Source organism: Gossypium arboreum, chromosome 8, assembly GCF_025698485.1.
Source record: "Gossypium arboreum isolate Shixiya-1 chromosome 8, ASM2569848v2, whole genome shotgun sequence".
In the NCBI taxonomy this organism is placed as follows: domain Eukaryota; kingdom Viridiplantae; phylum Streptophyta; class Magnoliopsida; order Malvales; family Malvaceae; genus Gossypium; species Gossypium arboreum.
In genome coordinates this window covers 17,147,180-17,162,834 of record NC_069077.1, presented here as the reverse complement: position 1 = coordinate 17,162,834, position 15,655 = coordinate 17,147,180, and the positions used below count along the sequence as shown (strand labels likewise).

At 35.4% G+C, this 15,655-nt stretch overlaps 2 protein-coding genes across 5 annotated transcripts; one reads left to right on the top strand and one right to left on the bottom strand.

Annotated features, from left to right (window-relative positions):
* Positions 1-3,439: 3,439 nt before the first annotated feature.
* LOC108469609 (26S proteasome non-ATPase regulatory subunit 13 homolog B-like) lies at positions 3,440-7,942 on the top strand. The gene is made up of 6 exons (XM_017770539.2): positions 3,440-4,002; positions 5,352-5,798; positions 6,213-6,293; positions 6,691-6,887; positions 6,982-7,081; positions 7,403-7,942. Exons 1-6 carry the CDS (start codon positions 3,853-3,855, stop codon positions 7,586-7,588), a joined length of 1,161 nt encoding a protein of 386 aa, XP_017626028.1. The 5' UTR covers positions 3,440-3,852; the 3' UTR covers positions 7,589-7,942.
* A 274-nt stretch (positions 7,943-8,216) lies between these two features.
* Positions 8,217-14,785, bottom strand: LOC108469608 (extra-large guanine nucleotide-binding protein 3-like). 4 transcript variants are annotated; one of them, XM_017770535.2, is made up of 9 exons: positions 14,169-14,785; positions 12,355-13,460; positions 12,097-12,234; positions 11,559-11,663; positions 11,299-11,478; positions 10,584-10,761; positions 10,120-10,367; positions 9,335-9,507; positions 8,217-9,055 (listed from the first exon to the last, which is right to left on the bottom strand). In XM_017770535.2, the coding sequence occupies exons 2-9, from the start codon at positions 13,321-13,323 to the stop codon at positions 8,461-8,463; spliced, it is 2,586 nt and encodes an 861-aa protein (XP_017626024.1). In that variant the 5' UTR covers positions 13,324-13,460; positions 14,169-14,785; the 3' UTR covers positions 8,217-8,460. The 4 variants fall into 4 exon arrangements, with proteins under 4 accessions (XP_017626024.1, XP_017626027.1, XP_017626025.1 ...); XM_017770538.2 differs by having other exon boundaries at positions 10,120-10,274; positions 14,169-14,784; XM_017770536.2 differs by lacking the exon at positions 14,169-14,785 and having other exon boundaries at positions 12,355-13,796.
* Positions 14,786-15,655: the final 870 nt, after the last annotated feature.

Sequence of the window (15,655 nt, the reverse complement as noted above, 5' to 3'; positions counted from 1 at the left end):
AATATATCATAATATACTTCTCAATTTTGACATAACTCAAAATTTTCCTTTTTGTCACTTTATTTCCTTATTTTACTATATCAAGGATAATATCTTACTGTAAAAATTTTCAGGGTACTACACCTGCGTATGCTCATATTGATAATGGAAAATTGAAACCGAGATCCATTAAATGCGTTTTTCTTGGTTATAAAGCTGGTGTAAAAGGGTATAAGTTATGGTGTCCTGAAAATAGAAAAGTTGTGATTAGCAGAGATGTTGTTTTTGATGAAACTGCTATGCTACCTAACTTATCTCTTAAAGACTCTTCCAATAAAGAAAACCAAAAGCAGGTGGAGCATCAGATTAATACAAAGTCAACTCCTCAAGCCAGAACAAAAATTGAGAATAGAGTTGTTTCTTCACTACAATACTCTATCGCCAAGAATAGAACTAGAAGAGAAATTAAACCTCCAAAGAAGTATGCCGAGGCTGATCTAGTTGCTTATGCTTTAAATGTGGCTGAAGATATAGATGCGAATCAAGAGCCATCTAATTATTCTGAGGCGGTTAGCTGTGAAGACTCAGAAAAGTGGATGTTTGCTATGCAAGAAGTGATGGAATCACTCCACAAAAACAGAACATGGGACCTTGTGAAACTTCTTAAAGGCAAAAAGGCTGTTCGTTGTAAATGGGTGTTTAAAAAGAAAGAAGGGACTCCAGGAGTTGAAGAACCCAGATATAAAACAAGGCTTGTTGCAAAGGGTTACAGTCAAATTCAAAGAGTAGACTTCACAGATGTGTTCTCTCCAGTTGTTAAGCATAGTTCGATTCGAGCTTTGCTTAGTATTGTGGCCATGCATGATTTAGAGCTTAAGTAGTTAGATGTAAAAACTACATTTCTGCATGGAGAACTTGAGGAGGATATTTATATGCAACAACCAGAGGGTTTTATAGTCTCAGAAAAAAAGAGGACTATGTTTGCTTGCTGAGAAAGTCCCTTTACGGTTTGAAACAGTCACCAAGACAGTGGTATAAGAGGTTTGATTCCTTTATTACTTCTCATGATTTCAAAAGAAGTAGTTTAGACAGTTGTGTTTACTTTAAGAAAAACAGTGATGGTTTTTTTATGTATCTACTTCTTTATGTTGATGACATGTTAGTAGCAGCAAAAGATAAATGAGAGATAAGAAAGGTCAAAGCCCAACTAAGTGAAGCATTTGAGATGAAAGATTTAGGACCAGCAAAGAAGATACTTGGTATGGAGATTCTTAGAGATAGAGAAGCAAATAAATTGTACCTAAGTCAGAAGGGGTACATTGAGAAAGTTCTTTGCAGGTTCAATATGCAGAGGGCTAAGCCTGTTAGTACTCATTTAGCAACCCATTTCAGAATTTCATCGGCTTTGTCTCCACAATCAGGTGATGAGATTGAGTACATGTCACATGTTCCATACTCTAGTGCAGTGGGATCTCTCATTTATGCTATGGTTTGTTCACGTCCAGATTTATCATATGCGATCGGTCAGGTTAGCGAGATACATGGCAAATCCGGTAAAGAACATTGGAAAGCGATTCGGTGGATTTTAAGATACTTACGAGGCACTCTTGATGTTTGCTTACAGTTTGGAAGAACTAAAGATGGAGTCATAGGGTATGTTGATGTTGATTTTCTTTGGAGACCTTGATAGAAGAAGATCTCTCACGAGTTATGTCTTTACAATCGGAGGTTGTGCAATTAGTTGGAAAGCCACTTTGCAAACTACGATCGCTTTATGTCCGCCATCAAGTTGAGTACATGACGATTACGAGGCTTGTAAAGAAGCTATTTGGTTGAAGGGACTATTTAGTGAACTCAATGAAGACCTTCAAATCAAGATCAAGATTTTGTGACAGTCAGAGTGCCATCTTCCTTACAAAAGATCAAATATTTCATGAGAGAACAAAACACATTGATGTTCGGTGCCATTTTGTTCGTGATATTATTGCTCGTGGTGATATTGTTGTGAGTAAAATTAGTACTCATGAAAATCCTGCAGATATGATGACTAAGTCACTTCCTATAACCAAGTTTCAGCATTGCTTAAACTTGGTTGGTGTTCATTGTTGAAGTTAAACCCTTAAGGGGTTTTATGGAAGAGGTGGAGAACTTGTTCATTAAAAGTTCGCGATGAAGAACTTGTTCATTGAGAGTTTGTGTCAAGGTGGAGATTGTTAGAATTAAGTGACCCGAATTCTTATTTAATAAAATACGATGGAAAATAAAATAAAAGTAAAATCCATATAGAACTAGACTTCTTTTATTTTATTTTAGAATAAGGTTTTTAAACCTTATTAAACTCCATCTATTTTATATTGATTAGGATAAGGTGTTTCAATCCTACTAGAATATGGCTTTACAAGCCTATAAGTAGACATAGTCTATTCCTCTTGTATTGATTCAAATTTTTCGACATAGTGAATTTTCTTCTGCTCTATCCCTGGTTTTTTCCCAAAAAGATTTCCACATAAAATTTGTGTGTTCTTTATTTTATTTTTTTATTTTATTTTATTTTTCACAATTTCATTCTTGGTTAATTATTTTATCTTGATGAAATTTATATGTTACAGGGATTATTAATTGTTCATTAATGCCCAAGCATATTTAGCTTTGTTTTTTATTTGATATTTGGTTTTGAACCTTGTTTAATATCTGTGTTTATCTTTTGTCTGATTTCTTAATTGAAGTCATTAATTTACAAAACTTTGGTTAAATAACTTAGAAAGCCCTAATTTATGTTTTTTTTAACATTTTCTTTGCAATACTGAACTTCCAAACCAAACCCAGTATATCAAATCTATTTTTCTAGCTAACCACGACAGTGTTAAATTGGTGAGCGGTGATTTAGAACTTATTATGGGTTACGTCCGATTTGGCTCAGATCAATATAAAATTTTAAGCTTGATTATTAAGTTCGGGTTCAGCTCAACTCGAAAAATAGACTTAAAATTTCACCCAAACTCGATTCAAATTAAAAAGGCTAAATCTGAGCCTGACTCACCTGTATTAATTTTTTTAGATTATTTTTATATAAAATAAATTTTAAAAATATAATACATCAAATACATTAAAATATTAAAATAAATGTTTCTCAATAAATTGAAAACATATTAAAAAAGTTTATATTTAAATAGCATTAAAATAATTACAACGTAGCAAGTAATATCTTAAAAATAATAATAAAATTAACAATAAAATAAGAGTTATACAACATCCAAATAATAACAACAAAATAATAATAATATAATAATAAAATAGTAGTAAAACAAACAACGAATCAAAAATAAAACAGCTGATTCAGACACAAGCCAAAAAATTCTACTTGAGGCCTAGTCTATTTAAACCATTTTTATACTTATATTTTTTCTACTTTAATCCTAACGTTACATAGTTTACTTATATTTTCATATCTAACTTGTTCGGAACTTTTTCAAATCGTGATGACAATTACAATAATGATCTAGTCTTACAACAAAATCCTAAAATCCAAATTTTAGTTTTTGCCCTGAATTACTACTAGCTTAATGGAAGGCCGAATAATATGTGCAAATACAAAAAAATGAAACACGGAAAAGCAAAGCCCAGTATTAACCAAAGTCTTAAATGATCCGATCCACACAACAAGCCAACCCGAAATATAATTTTCTCTTTTTTGGGTATGTTTTTTTTTCTATTTCTTCGGTCGATTGAGCTGACGGCTTTTCTTTGTTTTCCTCTTCAGAATTCATATAGAGACAGAGAACCAAAGTTGAAAAAAAGAACATACACATCTAAATCTTTAAGGCCTCAGCTTCTCTTTCTCTGTTTCGACTCTGTGGAGTAAATTTGGGATCGATGGCGGCCTTGCAGTACCTAGACTCTCTTCGAAATGAGCATCCAGAGCTAGGCGACTGGTATAATTCTCTTGCAGATCTGTATCAAAAGAAGCTCTGGCACCAGCTCACTCTCAAGCTTGAGCAGTTCGTTGCTCTCACCGTTTTCCAGGTCTCTCTCTCTCTCTCTCTCTCTCTCTATATATATATATATATATAGTCCGTGTTGTTTGGGTTTAGAGTTCGTAGATCTCTTTTATATTATGGTTTTAAGAATTTAGGAGTTAGGGTTTTTGAATGGAGCTGGTTACTTTTTTCTTTTCTTTTCTTTTTTTCCCCTAGGGGTTTATAGTAGAATTTGGATCTCATTGTCGCGGATTTATTAGGGTTTTTAATACTACTCTTACCATTTTGTTTTTATTTTACTTTTTACTATTTAGTCTTAAATTTGAAACGAAATAAATAAGAATTGTTTATACTTTATTGCTTTGATGTTCAACAACTCGGAGCTTTTTAAAGAAAGTATACTCACTCGGGTTTTGCCTTTTATTTTTTTATTGTAATGTTTTTGCATAGAATTGTTGCTAACTTGCAGCAAAAAAAGAATTAGTGGAAATCTTCAGTTTTGCACGAATTGCAAGCAGGATAAAGTACATGAATAACAATAATTAGCATCTAAAGCTCTGGCATGTTTATTTTAGGGCAAAATTCTTCTCTGAATTGTAAAAATTGGAAGTGTGGCGAGGTTATGTAACTTAGAGATGGCAATGGATAATGCGGATTGGGATATTTGTGGACATCCAACTTGCTTTTTATAGATTCAAATATTTTGGATTCTGATAATATTCAGATTCAGAAATTCTAATTACTATCCCAGCTATTCAAAGCTGATGCAGATTTTAACATTCGGTATTCATGATCCGAATCCACTTTACTTTCACTGGTAATGGATGTGGATTTGGATAACAGTATGTGAATTTACTTTACGTATATGAATAACGATTAGGATATTCAAATCCATTATCCTTTTTACTTTTTGAAATTTTTATTTAAAAAACATTTTTGTACTTATTTAGCCAATTCTGTTATTTGACTAATAATTTAATTAATTTGATTTCAGATTTGGATAGTAATACTCATATTTAAGCTGCTTATAATCATTTGGATTTTAAAGCAGATTTGCGGCTTCGAATCCAAATTTTACAGAAATTACAGATATCTAACCTATTGCCATCCCTAGTTATGTTCCTTTACACCTCTTGTTTTCGTAGAGTACATCTGGAAATTTCAGTTGTGGTTTCCTACTGCTCTCGTGCCCCTCGGTGAATAATATATGGATAACTAATCTGAAGTGTGGTTTACTTGATCATTTTCATTTACAAGAAAGTTGGCTTTCTATTTGTTTTAGTGATTCATATGTACGTAAATAATATGGTAGCAAATGAACTAATTGCACCCCTTGTGCTAGATATTGGCTAGGTCATCTAACTTCCTATGGCACTTGTTTCTCGTAAATTTCAGGCTGGAGATGCGTTGATAAAGTTGTATCATAACTTTATCACTGACTTTGAGACGAAGATTAATCCTCTCAAGCTTGCACATTTCGCTGTTATAGTTTCTCAGCAGTACTCAGAGAAAGAGGCTGCTATTAGTTTCCTTGAAGGGGTGATTGAAAAGCTTCAGGCTACTAAAGAGCAGCGCATAGAAGAGCCAATTCTTTATATTAAGATGCAGATTTCCAAATTCAAGCTTGAGCAAGGTGATCAAAAGGAGTGCAAGAAACTTCTTGAAGATGGGAAGAGTACCCTTGACAGTATGACCGACATAGATCCATCTGTATATGCTACCTATTACTGGGTTTCATCTCAATACCATAAATTTCGCCAAGAATTTGCTGAGTTCTACAGAAGTGCTCTCCTTTATCTTGCGTACACATCAGTGGAGTCTCTCTCAGAATCTTTTAAGCTGGTATGTTTCTATGTGTTCTCTGCCAGTCCAATAGTACTGCCTTGTGATATTATTGGAGCTCATTAATTTTACTCACTTATCTGTTTTTTAATATATTTTAGGCTGTGTGGAGTTGAATATGGTTAGTTGAAGTCCAACACTGTACCAACAAGCCATTTTACTCATATCAAACTTTTATGTTACAAAGTTCTTGTTATTCAGAGTCCCCCTGCTTTTTTTTTTCTTGTAATTATCGTTTTATCAACAGCAGTGCCTCCGAAGTCTGATGGCTGATGTGCTTAAATATTCTGTTTTCCAGCCCCTAACGCCCTAATCATAAAATTGATGGAAATAAATGAACTAAAGAAATTGCGAGGAATATATTTGTCCATTGACTTGATTTTATTTAATTTTATTTGAACTCTTTTGATATAGGATTTGGCATTTGATCTGTCCCTTTCTGCTCTTTTGGGAGATAACATCTACAACTTTGGAGAACTCCTTGCTCATCCAATTGTAAGCACATATTTATCAAGTTTCTTAAATTCACTATATATTGCTGCTGGTCCAATTGTTATGGAGATGATCGATACAGTCTTGATTAAGAAAGTGCCTTTAAGTGCACAAAGAAAAGGTTCATAGGCCTCATTTATGATACTCATGCTAATGTATGTGGAGGTTTAATGAACTGAAAAGTGCCTTCTATTAAGAGCCTCTTTTCATTTTGCATTTCTTTTCATGCTATTGTAATTACATGAATACATTCTTATTTTTCTTTGTGTTAGATTGATTTAAAAGGGAGCTTGTAGGTTGTAGTTGTTTTTCTTTTTCTTTTTTTTCCCTTCTGAATTTCCTTGCTTTGATGTTTTTATTTTGTTATGTTTGAGATGATGACTGTTGGCATCATTTACAGATAAAGAGTCTTCTGGGGACCAAGGTGGAGTGGCTTTATTATATCCTCCAATCCTTTAACTCTGGGAATTTGGTTCGCTATGAAGAATTGTGTCGCGTGCACAATGCTGCACTGAGTGCTCAACCAGCCTTGGTTGAGAATGAAAAGAAGCTCTTGGAAAAAATTAATATTCTGTGCTTAATGGAGATTATCTTCAGGTGTGTATTGTTTTAGTGTACCCTAAGGGATCAGGTCAAAGTTGCTGATAATTGTATGTGGTTAAAAACTAAAGTACAATATGTTTCAATGCAGCCGCCCATCTGATGATCGAACTATTCCTTTAAAAGTTATTGCTGAGAGAACAAAATTGTCAATTGAGGATGTTGAGTATCTTCTTATGAAGAGCCTGTCTGTAAGTTAAAATATTCATAATATTGTTGTCATCTTTGTTTTTACACGTATTCATTTTCCTTTATCTTCAGTTTTTTCATGACACCTTAATAGGGAATGCAAACTATAAGGGGACACAAATAAATTTTGGATATATGCCGAGGAATATACAAATTATTATGAATAGTGAACATTTGTGGAAGTCCAAGTCTCAATTTTTCGTATGGACGATGCACCACTGTATACATTTGATCCGAGGCCTGCATGTAGCAACTAGCTATACTTCAGAGGGTTCAAAATTCTAAAGATAACTTTATAATCTTTTTGCAAATAATGACTGCAGGTTCGTCTGATTGAGGGTATAATCGATCAAGTTGAGGGAACAATTCATGTCTCTTGGGTGCAGCCAAGAGTTCTGGGGATTCCACAGATCAAATCCTTGCGTGACCGGTTGGATAATTGGATGGGCAAAGTACATAACGCTTGGTTATCAATTGAGGCTGAAACACCTGATCTCGTTGCATCATGAATTTTTTTCTCCAGTTCCTTTCTGCCATTGTAACAATTTCGTTATTTGAAAAGGGCAAGAAAAAGGGAAAGTGAAACGATGAGCAATGAGGATAGAGATAAGCGTTAGTCATTTGCGGGTAGGGCCATCTTTGTATGATTCCTTTAGTAGGTATTGCTCGATCCTTAAATCTTTGTTCTGAAAGGAGCGGCTCATGTATTAAACTTTTCACTTTTTGGCATTTGTTGGATCTACAATGGTACTGGAGTGCCTGAGGATACGGTTAAAACTGCAAACATCATCCTTATCTTTCATTTTGTATTGGGATTTTTCATTAGATACAATCAGATATGATCCATTTTTATGTGGATGAAAGTGCATTTTCATTTCAGATTAGATATTTTTCTGCATGATGTATATATTGTTTGGCTTCAATGCATTACTAGACGAGCTGCTACTTCTTGGTTATTTAACTACAAATATGTTGATTAGTTTTTACAATTTACCTGTGATGTGAATGAATCTTTAAGATGATTGCCAATCTTGAACAATTAAATCATTTGATTCATATACCACCAGGTTGGGTTTTTATAATATAGATAACAGTATATGATTTCATACTCGCAAGTGAGAAAACATAAGCTGCATATTTCTTCAAAATAAGCCCAGCTTTAATCTCATAGTTTGCAAGTTTTACATAATTATGAATCACATGGTACACTTAATGCCTCAGCATTACAAAGCAGTAATAAATCATGCATAACAAAGAATCAAACCTGGAACACGGCCAATATCATTGAATTGATATTCTGGGAAAATGAAATTACATGGCTAGCAGAATGCTCCCGCAGCTTTCTTTACATTTTAAGAATACAAGCAAATTCCAAATGCAGTCATTCTTGCCGCACAAACGGCGAGGAACTAACGTCTGTGCTGTAAAAGGAGTCTTCTCCTCCATAGTAGTTTTCGTCTTTCTCTTCTTCCCATTTGAGAACCTCTCTTGTATATTTAAATGCTTCATCAACGGTCACCCGATGGTCCCTTGCCCTAGTTTGTGACACAAAAAGTTTCCGTCCTGTAAGGGAAGTATAAAGATCCTTGAACTTCATCGCAACGTAAAAGTAAGCCTGTTGAGCCAGAGACTGGTGACTATGGACTGGTCTCTCCGAACTGAAATCATTGAACCATTCACAAGTGCTTAAAGGCACCCGATTCACTTTGTCCTCAAAGAGATCATACTTGTTTAGTATCAACACAAACGGGGTATCCTTAAAGCAAGGATGCCTTATCATTGTTTCAAATAACTCCTTGGTCTGCATCATCTTATTTTGAAATAGCGGTCCACTGCCACTGCTCTCTGGTGCTACCGACATCAGATCATAATCACTGAGGGCCGCGCAGAAGACTACAACTCGTACATCTTCAAACATTTCCACCCACTTGCATCCTTCATTAATCCCCTTCGCATTTACCCTTATGAGTTGATACCTATAAAAGCAAAAAGGCTAAATTAGCTTTACTGATTCAAGATCAAATCTCATTGTCATATGCCTTGGGGTTGAAGTATGTAAGAGCGAATACTGGGGAATAAGAAAAGGATGGGAAGTGAATGCATTTTCTGAAATGATTTTTCATATGAACGATACGATAAAGAAATTATTGCAAACATTGGTGAAGTAACTCTATGTGATGCAATTGCTTGCATCTATGGAACATTATTGAGGAAATCTTTCATAAGGCAACAACAGAATGTCAGGAAAGAATTACTTGGTTAATGGCTGTGAGGGAGCTTCCAAATTGTCTGTGTAGGTTTCAGACATTGGACTACGATCATCGAGCAAAAACTCTATGAAAGCCAAGCCATTCCCTTGGGTGACCCCTTCAGCATAAAGAATGTCACGATCAGTAGGTTCATATTCATTGCTCGACACCTCTACAGCCTGAAGGAAACAAAAGCATATCACGTGTTACAGATGGAAAAAATCAATAGAATCAACGCAAGAATCAAGTATGCAATCAAGATCTCACAAATTAAGGCAGGAATATAAAATAATATCAGTTAATTATTCTATAATATTCTAGTCTTATTTATGTCTTTTAGTCAAGTCCTATAACAAAGGGATTAGAATCCTTATGATGTACTACCTAAATTAGTCAGCCTAACCTTGTTATTTAAACAACAAATGGAATGAAAGAGCAAGCAGAAGATGATTCAATTTTGAGATAGGCAAATAACTCTCTTTAAGCTCCAAGATTGGTAGCCCGTTTTGGAGAGCTCCACCCTTTTTTTCACAATTCTCTCACCATTGGTTCTCATGGAAGACCCTAGCCAAATCGTCCTGTGACTAGATCCCTATCTAAGGCTTGCAACACAAGATATTGCTGTAATTTGAGTTCACTTATTTCTTGCCTTTTCTTTTTTTTTTTATTATTATTATTTTTTTTTTTTTTTGGGGGAATCTTCTTCGAGATGAATAACTTGACATATCAACAACCATCTAAATTTTGGCAATGATTAGGCCAACATCAGACATAAAAATAAGTTGACATACCCTGCTTAAGAAGTACTCCGCAACATCAGGAAGAAAGTGAAGCTCATCTTTTCTTCTATAAGTGTGCTGTATAGCTGGATCTTTCCACAACTCCTCAACTAATGGTGCATACTCACGCGTTGCTGCAGGGAAAAATGCATCCAAATCACCTGTGGCTATAATGTCCAGAAGCCAGTCAGCAAAATGCTTTAGCCTTGGGTTGATAGAATAGACACACTGGTTAGTTTCACCAGACTCGACCTCCCCACCTAACACAAGATTAAAATATTGATTACATGTTGAAAGAGTTGCAATGATGTTAATTTGTTTTTAGGCCAGCTTGGAGAGACATTAGAAGCATCATCATGCATAAAGCTTCTATAAACAAACAATTAAACACATCTAAGAAACAAGTCCATGTTCTACTTTAAAAGTTCAAAAGTATGTTCAAAAGCAGACAAGATTTTGGTGTTGGCAAACATTACCAGCATCATAGTTCTGATCATTGGCAGCTAGTTCTTGCATTCCAGACATTGCTTCCTCCTCAAACCGCTCCCGCCCATCTAATAATATGCTAACATATCTGTACATATTACTCTGGATCATCAACTTCAGATCCTGCAGTTCTTCTGCAGAAAACCCATTTCCATACAAAAATTTTGCCTGTTCAATAATGCGTAGTGAACATTAGATAAAATGGCATCAACAACATTTTTAGACTGTAAAAACTAGCTGTTTGTGCTGAATTGGGTAGATAACATAGCTCTAGATGATCCTAGCAACTGAATTTATCACTTAAGCACAATGGGAAATTAGCCACATCTTGATCATGTATACACCATATACCAATTGTTTCTAAACCAACAAAGCATAAAGAAAAGCAGAATTTGGATAAGTTGACTAATATGATCCCCACTACACACTCAGCCCATGCCATTGAAAGCATTGTAGAGGTTGAACTACATGCCAATCCACGATTTAAAGTTTCCTAATCATCTTAATTATTCCTCATCTACTAATAGATTGGAATGAAAGACATTCTTCATGCTCAAGCAAGATATTCTAGCTAACTTCCTTGTAGGTGTAAATTTTTGAAGTGGCTTTACTTTCATTTCCAATGCCACTTAAAGCAATTAGCATAGCAACACAAAGCATAATTGTTAAAAGAAAATAGTACATTAGCAACAAGATATTCCAAACCTGCTTGAAGATGGTGCTTGTTCCAGAGCCTTGAAGCCCAAGTAAAAGAAGCTTCAGGGTTCGTTTTTGCTCTAGGTAATTTGGAACAGTACTATAATTGCTGGCCTCCTCCTTCACTCCTTGAGGTTGACCATGGGGCACAGGCAAAGAAAACAAGGTACAGACAAAACGAGTTGTTGCCTGTCTCATAAAAACCAAAACCCACATCATATTACATATAATATCCATGATACAATTCAGGCTGTTAGAAGTTTATGTACCTTCTCCCAGATGTTTCCTCTAATGTTATTTTGACCTTCTTCCTCATAACGACCATCATCATAGACCCAAAAATGAGTGTCACGTGGACACTGCACATTTGCCAACTGAACACAATAAAAGGATATATCAATTATTATTTATTTGTTTATTTGTTTCAGCCCGAATGGAAGGATACATCATGATTAGTTATACAATATGAAAACATGCATTCGATAAATAGTTTATTCCCATTCACGTTCTTATCAAATGCTGAGGTTAAACATATATTACGATGCCTAAAAGAAAGGCATAATGCAGAAAACTAAGGTGTAATATAAAAGAAAGGCATAATGCAGAAAACTAAGGTGTTAAAAGAGTTTTGTAAAGGGAATCTGTTTCTTCTAACTGGTTATGATATAAAGTATAAAAGGAGGAGACAACTTAGCACCACAAGAACCTGAGATTGAGAATCCTAAATGTATGGAATCAAGCAGAAAAGAAAAAAAATGATCAAGAGCAATAAATAATAGATCCTATATTAACTTTTATTGTTGTTACCTTTAGCACCCTCAATTCAAGTTTTGTAATCTCCCTTCCATTGATATAGACTTCAGTATTGCCATTGCTTGCATCATGATTAAGCTTGCCAGTGAAATTTAGGTTTGAACTAATGATGCGATCAGGTTTTTCTCCTTCCTGCCAATTCAATAAGAAAAGATAGTCGAATCAAGTCCCCATATTCTAGATGTTCCTCTGCTTGCTTCTTCAAATAGAAAAACCAAGTGAAACATAAAATAGCATATCATATTAACTTACCTTTCCCCATAGACCAGATTCCTTGTCATACCAATATCTTCCAGGCTTCAACTTCCTAGGAGGTAAAGGGCATCCAAGTAATTCAGCCATCTCTTCGGGCTTCAGTGGATATGCATTCACAATTAGCTGCTCCGGCCGGAGCTGATTAGCAGAACATTCTTTCTCTGCTTTCATAATCTGCTTTACCTCCAATGGACTGAGTAGTCGAGACAAGAGCCTAGAATGTTTACCTAATCGTAAGCGCTTTGATTCATCAATTGGCTGGCGAATGCATGTCACACATTTTCGTCCTTCAGGCATCGACCCCATTGCCCTAAGCACACAATTGCTGCAATACTTAGCGTCACAAACCAGGCAAGATTCCTTTGTTTCCCACTTTCTCTTACCACATCGATAACAAACCCTTCTCTTCTTCTTCTTCTTTTCTGTTGAAATCCCAACATATTCAGGAAAGACTCTCTTTACCATATCCACATCTTTCCTATCCGACTTTTCAACAGTATTGAATGTAACAACTGGAACTCTCTTTCCTTCATTAACAACTTGTTTAGGAGGATTACTAGGAGGGTTGCCAACTGAGCCAGGCGATGCTGAAGGAGAAGCTGAAGAAAAATCAGGATTTTGCAGCACAGACACTAGGGACTCAGAGCTTGCCGAAACCCTTGGACTCCGAGTACGTGGACTTGTGACACTGGCAATATAAGACACTGGCAAGGGGATTGGCTCAATCAGCAGGGTCGCAGTATTAGCAACTAATCTTTGGGACTCTGACAGTGCTTCTGCAGTAGGGATGGCATGTGAATTTACATCCAGAGGCTCAACTCTAGGTACTTCATAAGCAACTGGAGGACCTTTATATTCTATTGCTATGGAGTAATCAAGCTCTAATGAATCTTCAGGAAGCGAGGCAGTGGGTGGAAGCATCTTCCCGACCAACTTTTTCCAACTCTCACCCTCCTTTTGCTCCATTTATTTGAATACAATACCAAAGTGCTATATGCTGGGCTAGAGCTTCAAGTTCAAATTACAACTCCTCAAGTATCACACATAGTTATCAAACTATGCTCCATAACATCCAGAGAAGTGCATGGATAAGCTCAAATTACCTGGAAAGTAATCGTCAGAACAGTGAGATTTTCCGGGTCCTTTATAATGCATGCTTGACAATGAAACCAGAAATAGTGACCAAGCAGCCAGACTTCAACATAAAATTGTCATCCTAAGAAAGCCTTCCAGTTTCAGAGGATATATTGGAAAAGATCAATCATTTGACCCTAATTAAATGAAATAAAAGAAAATTCAAATGTTCAAAAACCAAGCATGGGATTCAGGCATAATTTGAACAACAAAGTAGGCCCACGCGCATATAGCTTAAACTGAAATAATCGGCAGTCAGCCAACAGAAAAAGTAAAGGAAAAATCCATTTTGGTAACTCTATCCAAGAGAAGACTTCTACCTATAAATAATATCCTAAACCCATAGAAGATTGTTAAAATTGATAGTCAAATGGTAATGTAGGCTCATGTAGAATTTTTCGACTTTAAGAAAAGTACGATTGAATTCATTTATAGTCAAACAATAGACATTTCAAGCTTCATTCAAGCTTTGAGGCTAAACATGACTTTACATCTAAAAAGAACAAAATTGAATCAGTCTACAATGGAAACATTGGGATCACATTTTACCTACTGAAACTTCAAGAAACATTAAAAAAAAAAAAGGCAGTCATACCCATCCATACATAGAAAATCTTAGGGTCAATTAAACAAATACTGTATACAAAACCCAAAAAAGAAAAAAACCAAGAAGATACCTGAAAGAAAAGGACGAAAATGAAAGTGAATCTCAGAGAGGAGGAAGAAAAGGAAGAGAGGCTCTTTGCTTTCTGCGCTTCTTCGAATTGTTTCTTTTCTGTGCTTTGAAGAAATCCAAGAAAAGAAAACGAAATCCCAGACTCTGAGAGATGGGAAAAATAAAAAATAAAAATCTTCAAAAAGCCTCACTGCAAAACCAAAAAAGAGAGCCTGCACTACACACATCAGTCCATTTTTTTGTAAAGAATGATGAAAATGGTGAACACTACAGACAAAGAAGAGAGAGAAATGTGGGCCCCCAAGTTTCTTATTTTCTTTTTTCTTTTTTGGTTTAAGAACTTCATGAACAACAGTAGCAGCAGCAGCTGCAGGATTGTCTGAAGGAGTGGTTTTCATTGTCTGAAGGAGTGGTTTTCACTTTTTTAATGTTTGTTGTAGTTGAGTTGAGGACTGGGTGGGGGGATGAGCTGCCCCGAGGCCCGAGCTCCGTGGCATCGTGCGTGGGTACTGTTGGCGCCTCTGCTGGTGATGATGTGGAACCGTACGACCAAGATATTTGTGTTGGATCACGCGCCTTCTAAGGAGAGTGATAGATTCTCTCTTCTATGTCTGTTTGTTTGCTTTCCTTGTTGCGGGCGTGAAAAACGTGGATCAGGCATCACCAGAGGCCTGATCATAGTACTATGGGCCACGGCTCATTCCCACCAGGCCATCATCCATCATAATTTTATATTGGTTAATATATGTTGTTAGTCCCTCTACTTTGACGAAATTTGAAATTTATCTTTATATTTAAAAAGTTATAAATTAAGTCCTTTAATGTTTTTAATCTAAAAATATCATTCCAATCATTAAAATTGTAAGTATTTTATATTAAAATTTATTAATTTGGCATTCTGACTAAACTACTTGTTAACATTATGATTAATGGTAGACAATTTTAATGGCAAACAATCCAAGTGGTGCAAGTTTAGCACCCTAAAGTTGACTTTGAAAAAGTGGCATGGGATAATTTTTTTTTGGTCCTTGAGATAATGGGCTATTTATTGTTTGGTCCTTGAACCTCAACTATAAATAGACCTTCTCATTCTCATTTCAATTCATCCCAACCAATCTTTCTCTCTAGATTTCTCTCTTCTCCCATTTGAGAATTCTTAAGGAATTCTATTTGTTTGTAATATTTTGGAGATAGTAAAGTTATCATCGGTGTTAGTACCAGGGACGTAGGTATAATTTACCGAACCTCGTTAAAACTCTTGTGTTCTTTTTTGTCCTATTTTCTTTCAATATTTGAGGTATAATAGTAGTATTTAATTGTGCTATTAAATTACTATAAAGGGATATTCGACTAAGGAAAGACTTGGTATTTAAGAGATCCTTGTGATCCACCCTCTTCCACAGAATTGAACTTTGTGTGATTTTTAGTACAATAATTTACACGCTTCCAACCCTATTGGAACAACAAGTGGTATCAAGAGTCGAAGGT

Coding starts and splice junctions, on each gene's coding strand:
- LOC108469609 (XM_017770539.2), top strand. CDS start 3,853: ATGGCGGCCTTGCAGTACCTAGACTCTCTTCGAAATGAGCATCCAGAG. Junction 6,294..6,690: donor AACTCCTTGCTCATCCAATT/GTAAGCACATAT, acceptor CATCATTTACAG/ATAAAGAGTCTTCTGGGGAC. Junction 7,082..7,402: donor TTCTTATGAAGAGCCTGTCT/GTAAGTTAAAAT, acceptor TAATGACTGCAG/GTTCGTCTGATTGAGGGTAT.
- LOC108469608 (XM_017770535.2), bottom strand. CDS start 13,323: ATGGAGCAAAAGGAGGGTGAGAGTTGGAAAAAGTTGGTCGGGAAGATG. Junction 12,235..12,354: donor AATCTGGTCTATGGGGAAAG/GTAAGTTAATAT, acceptor TTGAATTGGCAG/GAAGGAGAAAAACCTGATCG. Junction 10,762..11,298: donor CAAGCACCATCTTCAAGCAG/GTTTGGAATATC, acceptor ATTATTGAACAG/GCAAAATTTTTGTATGGAAA.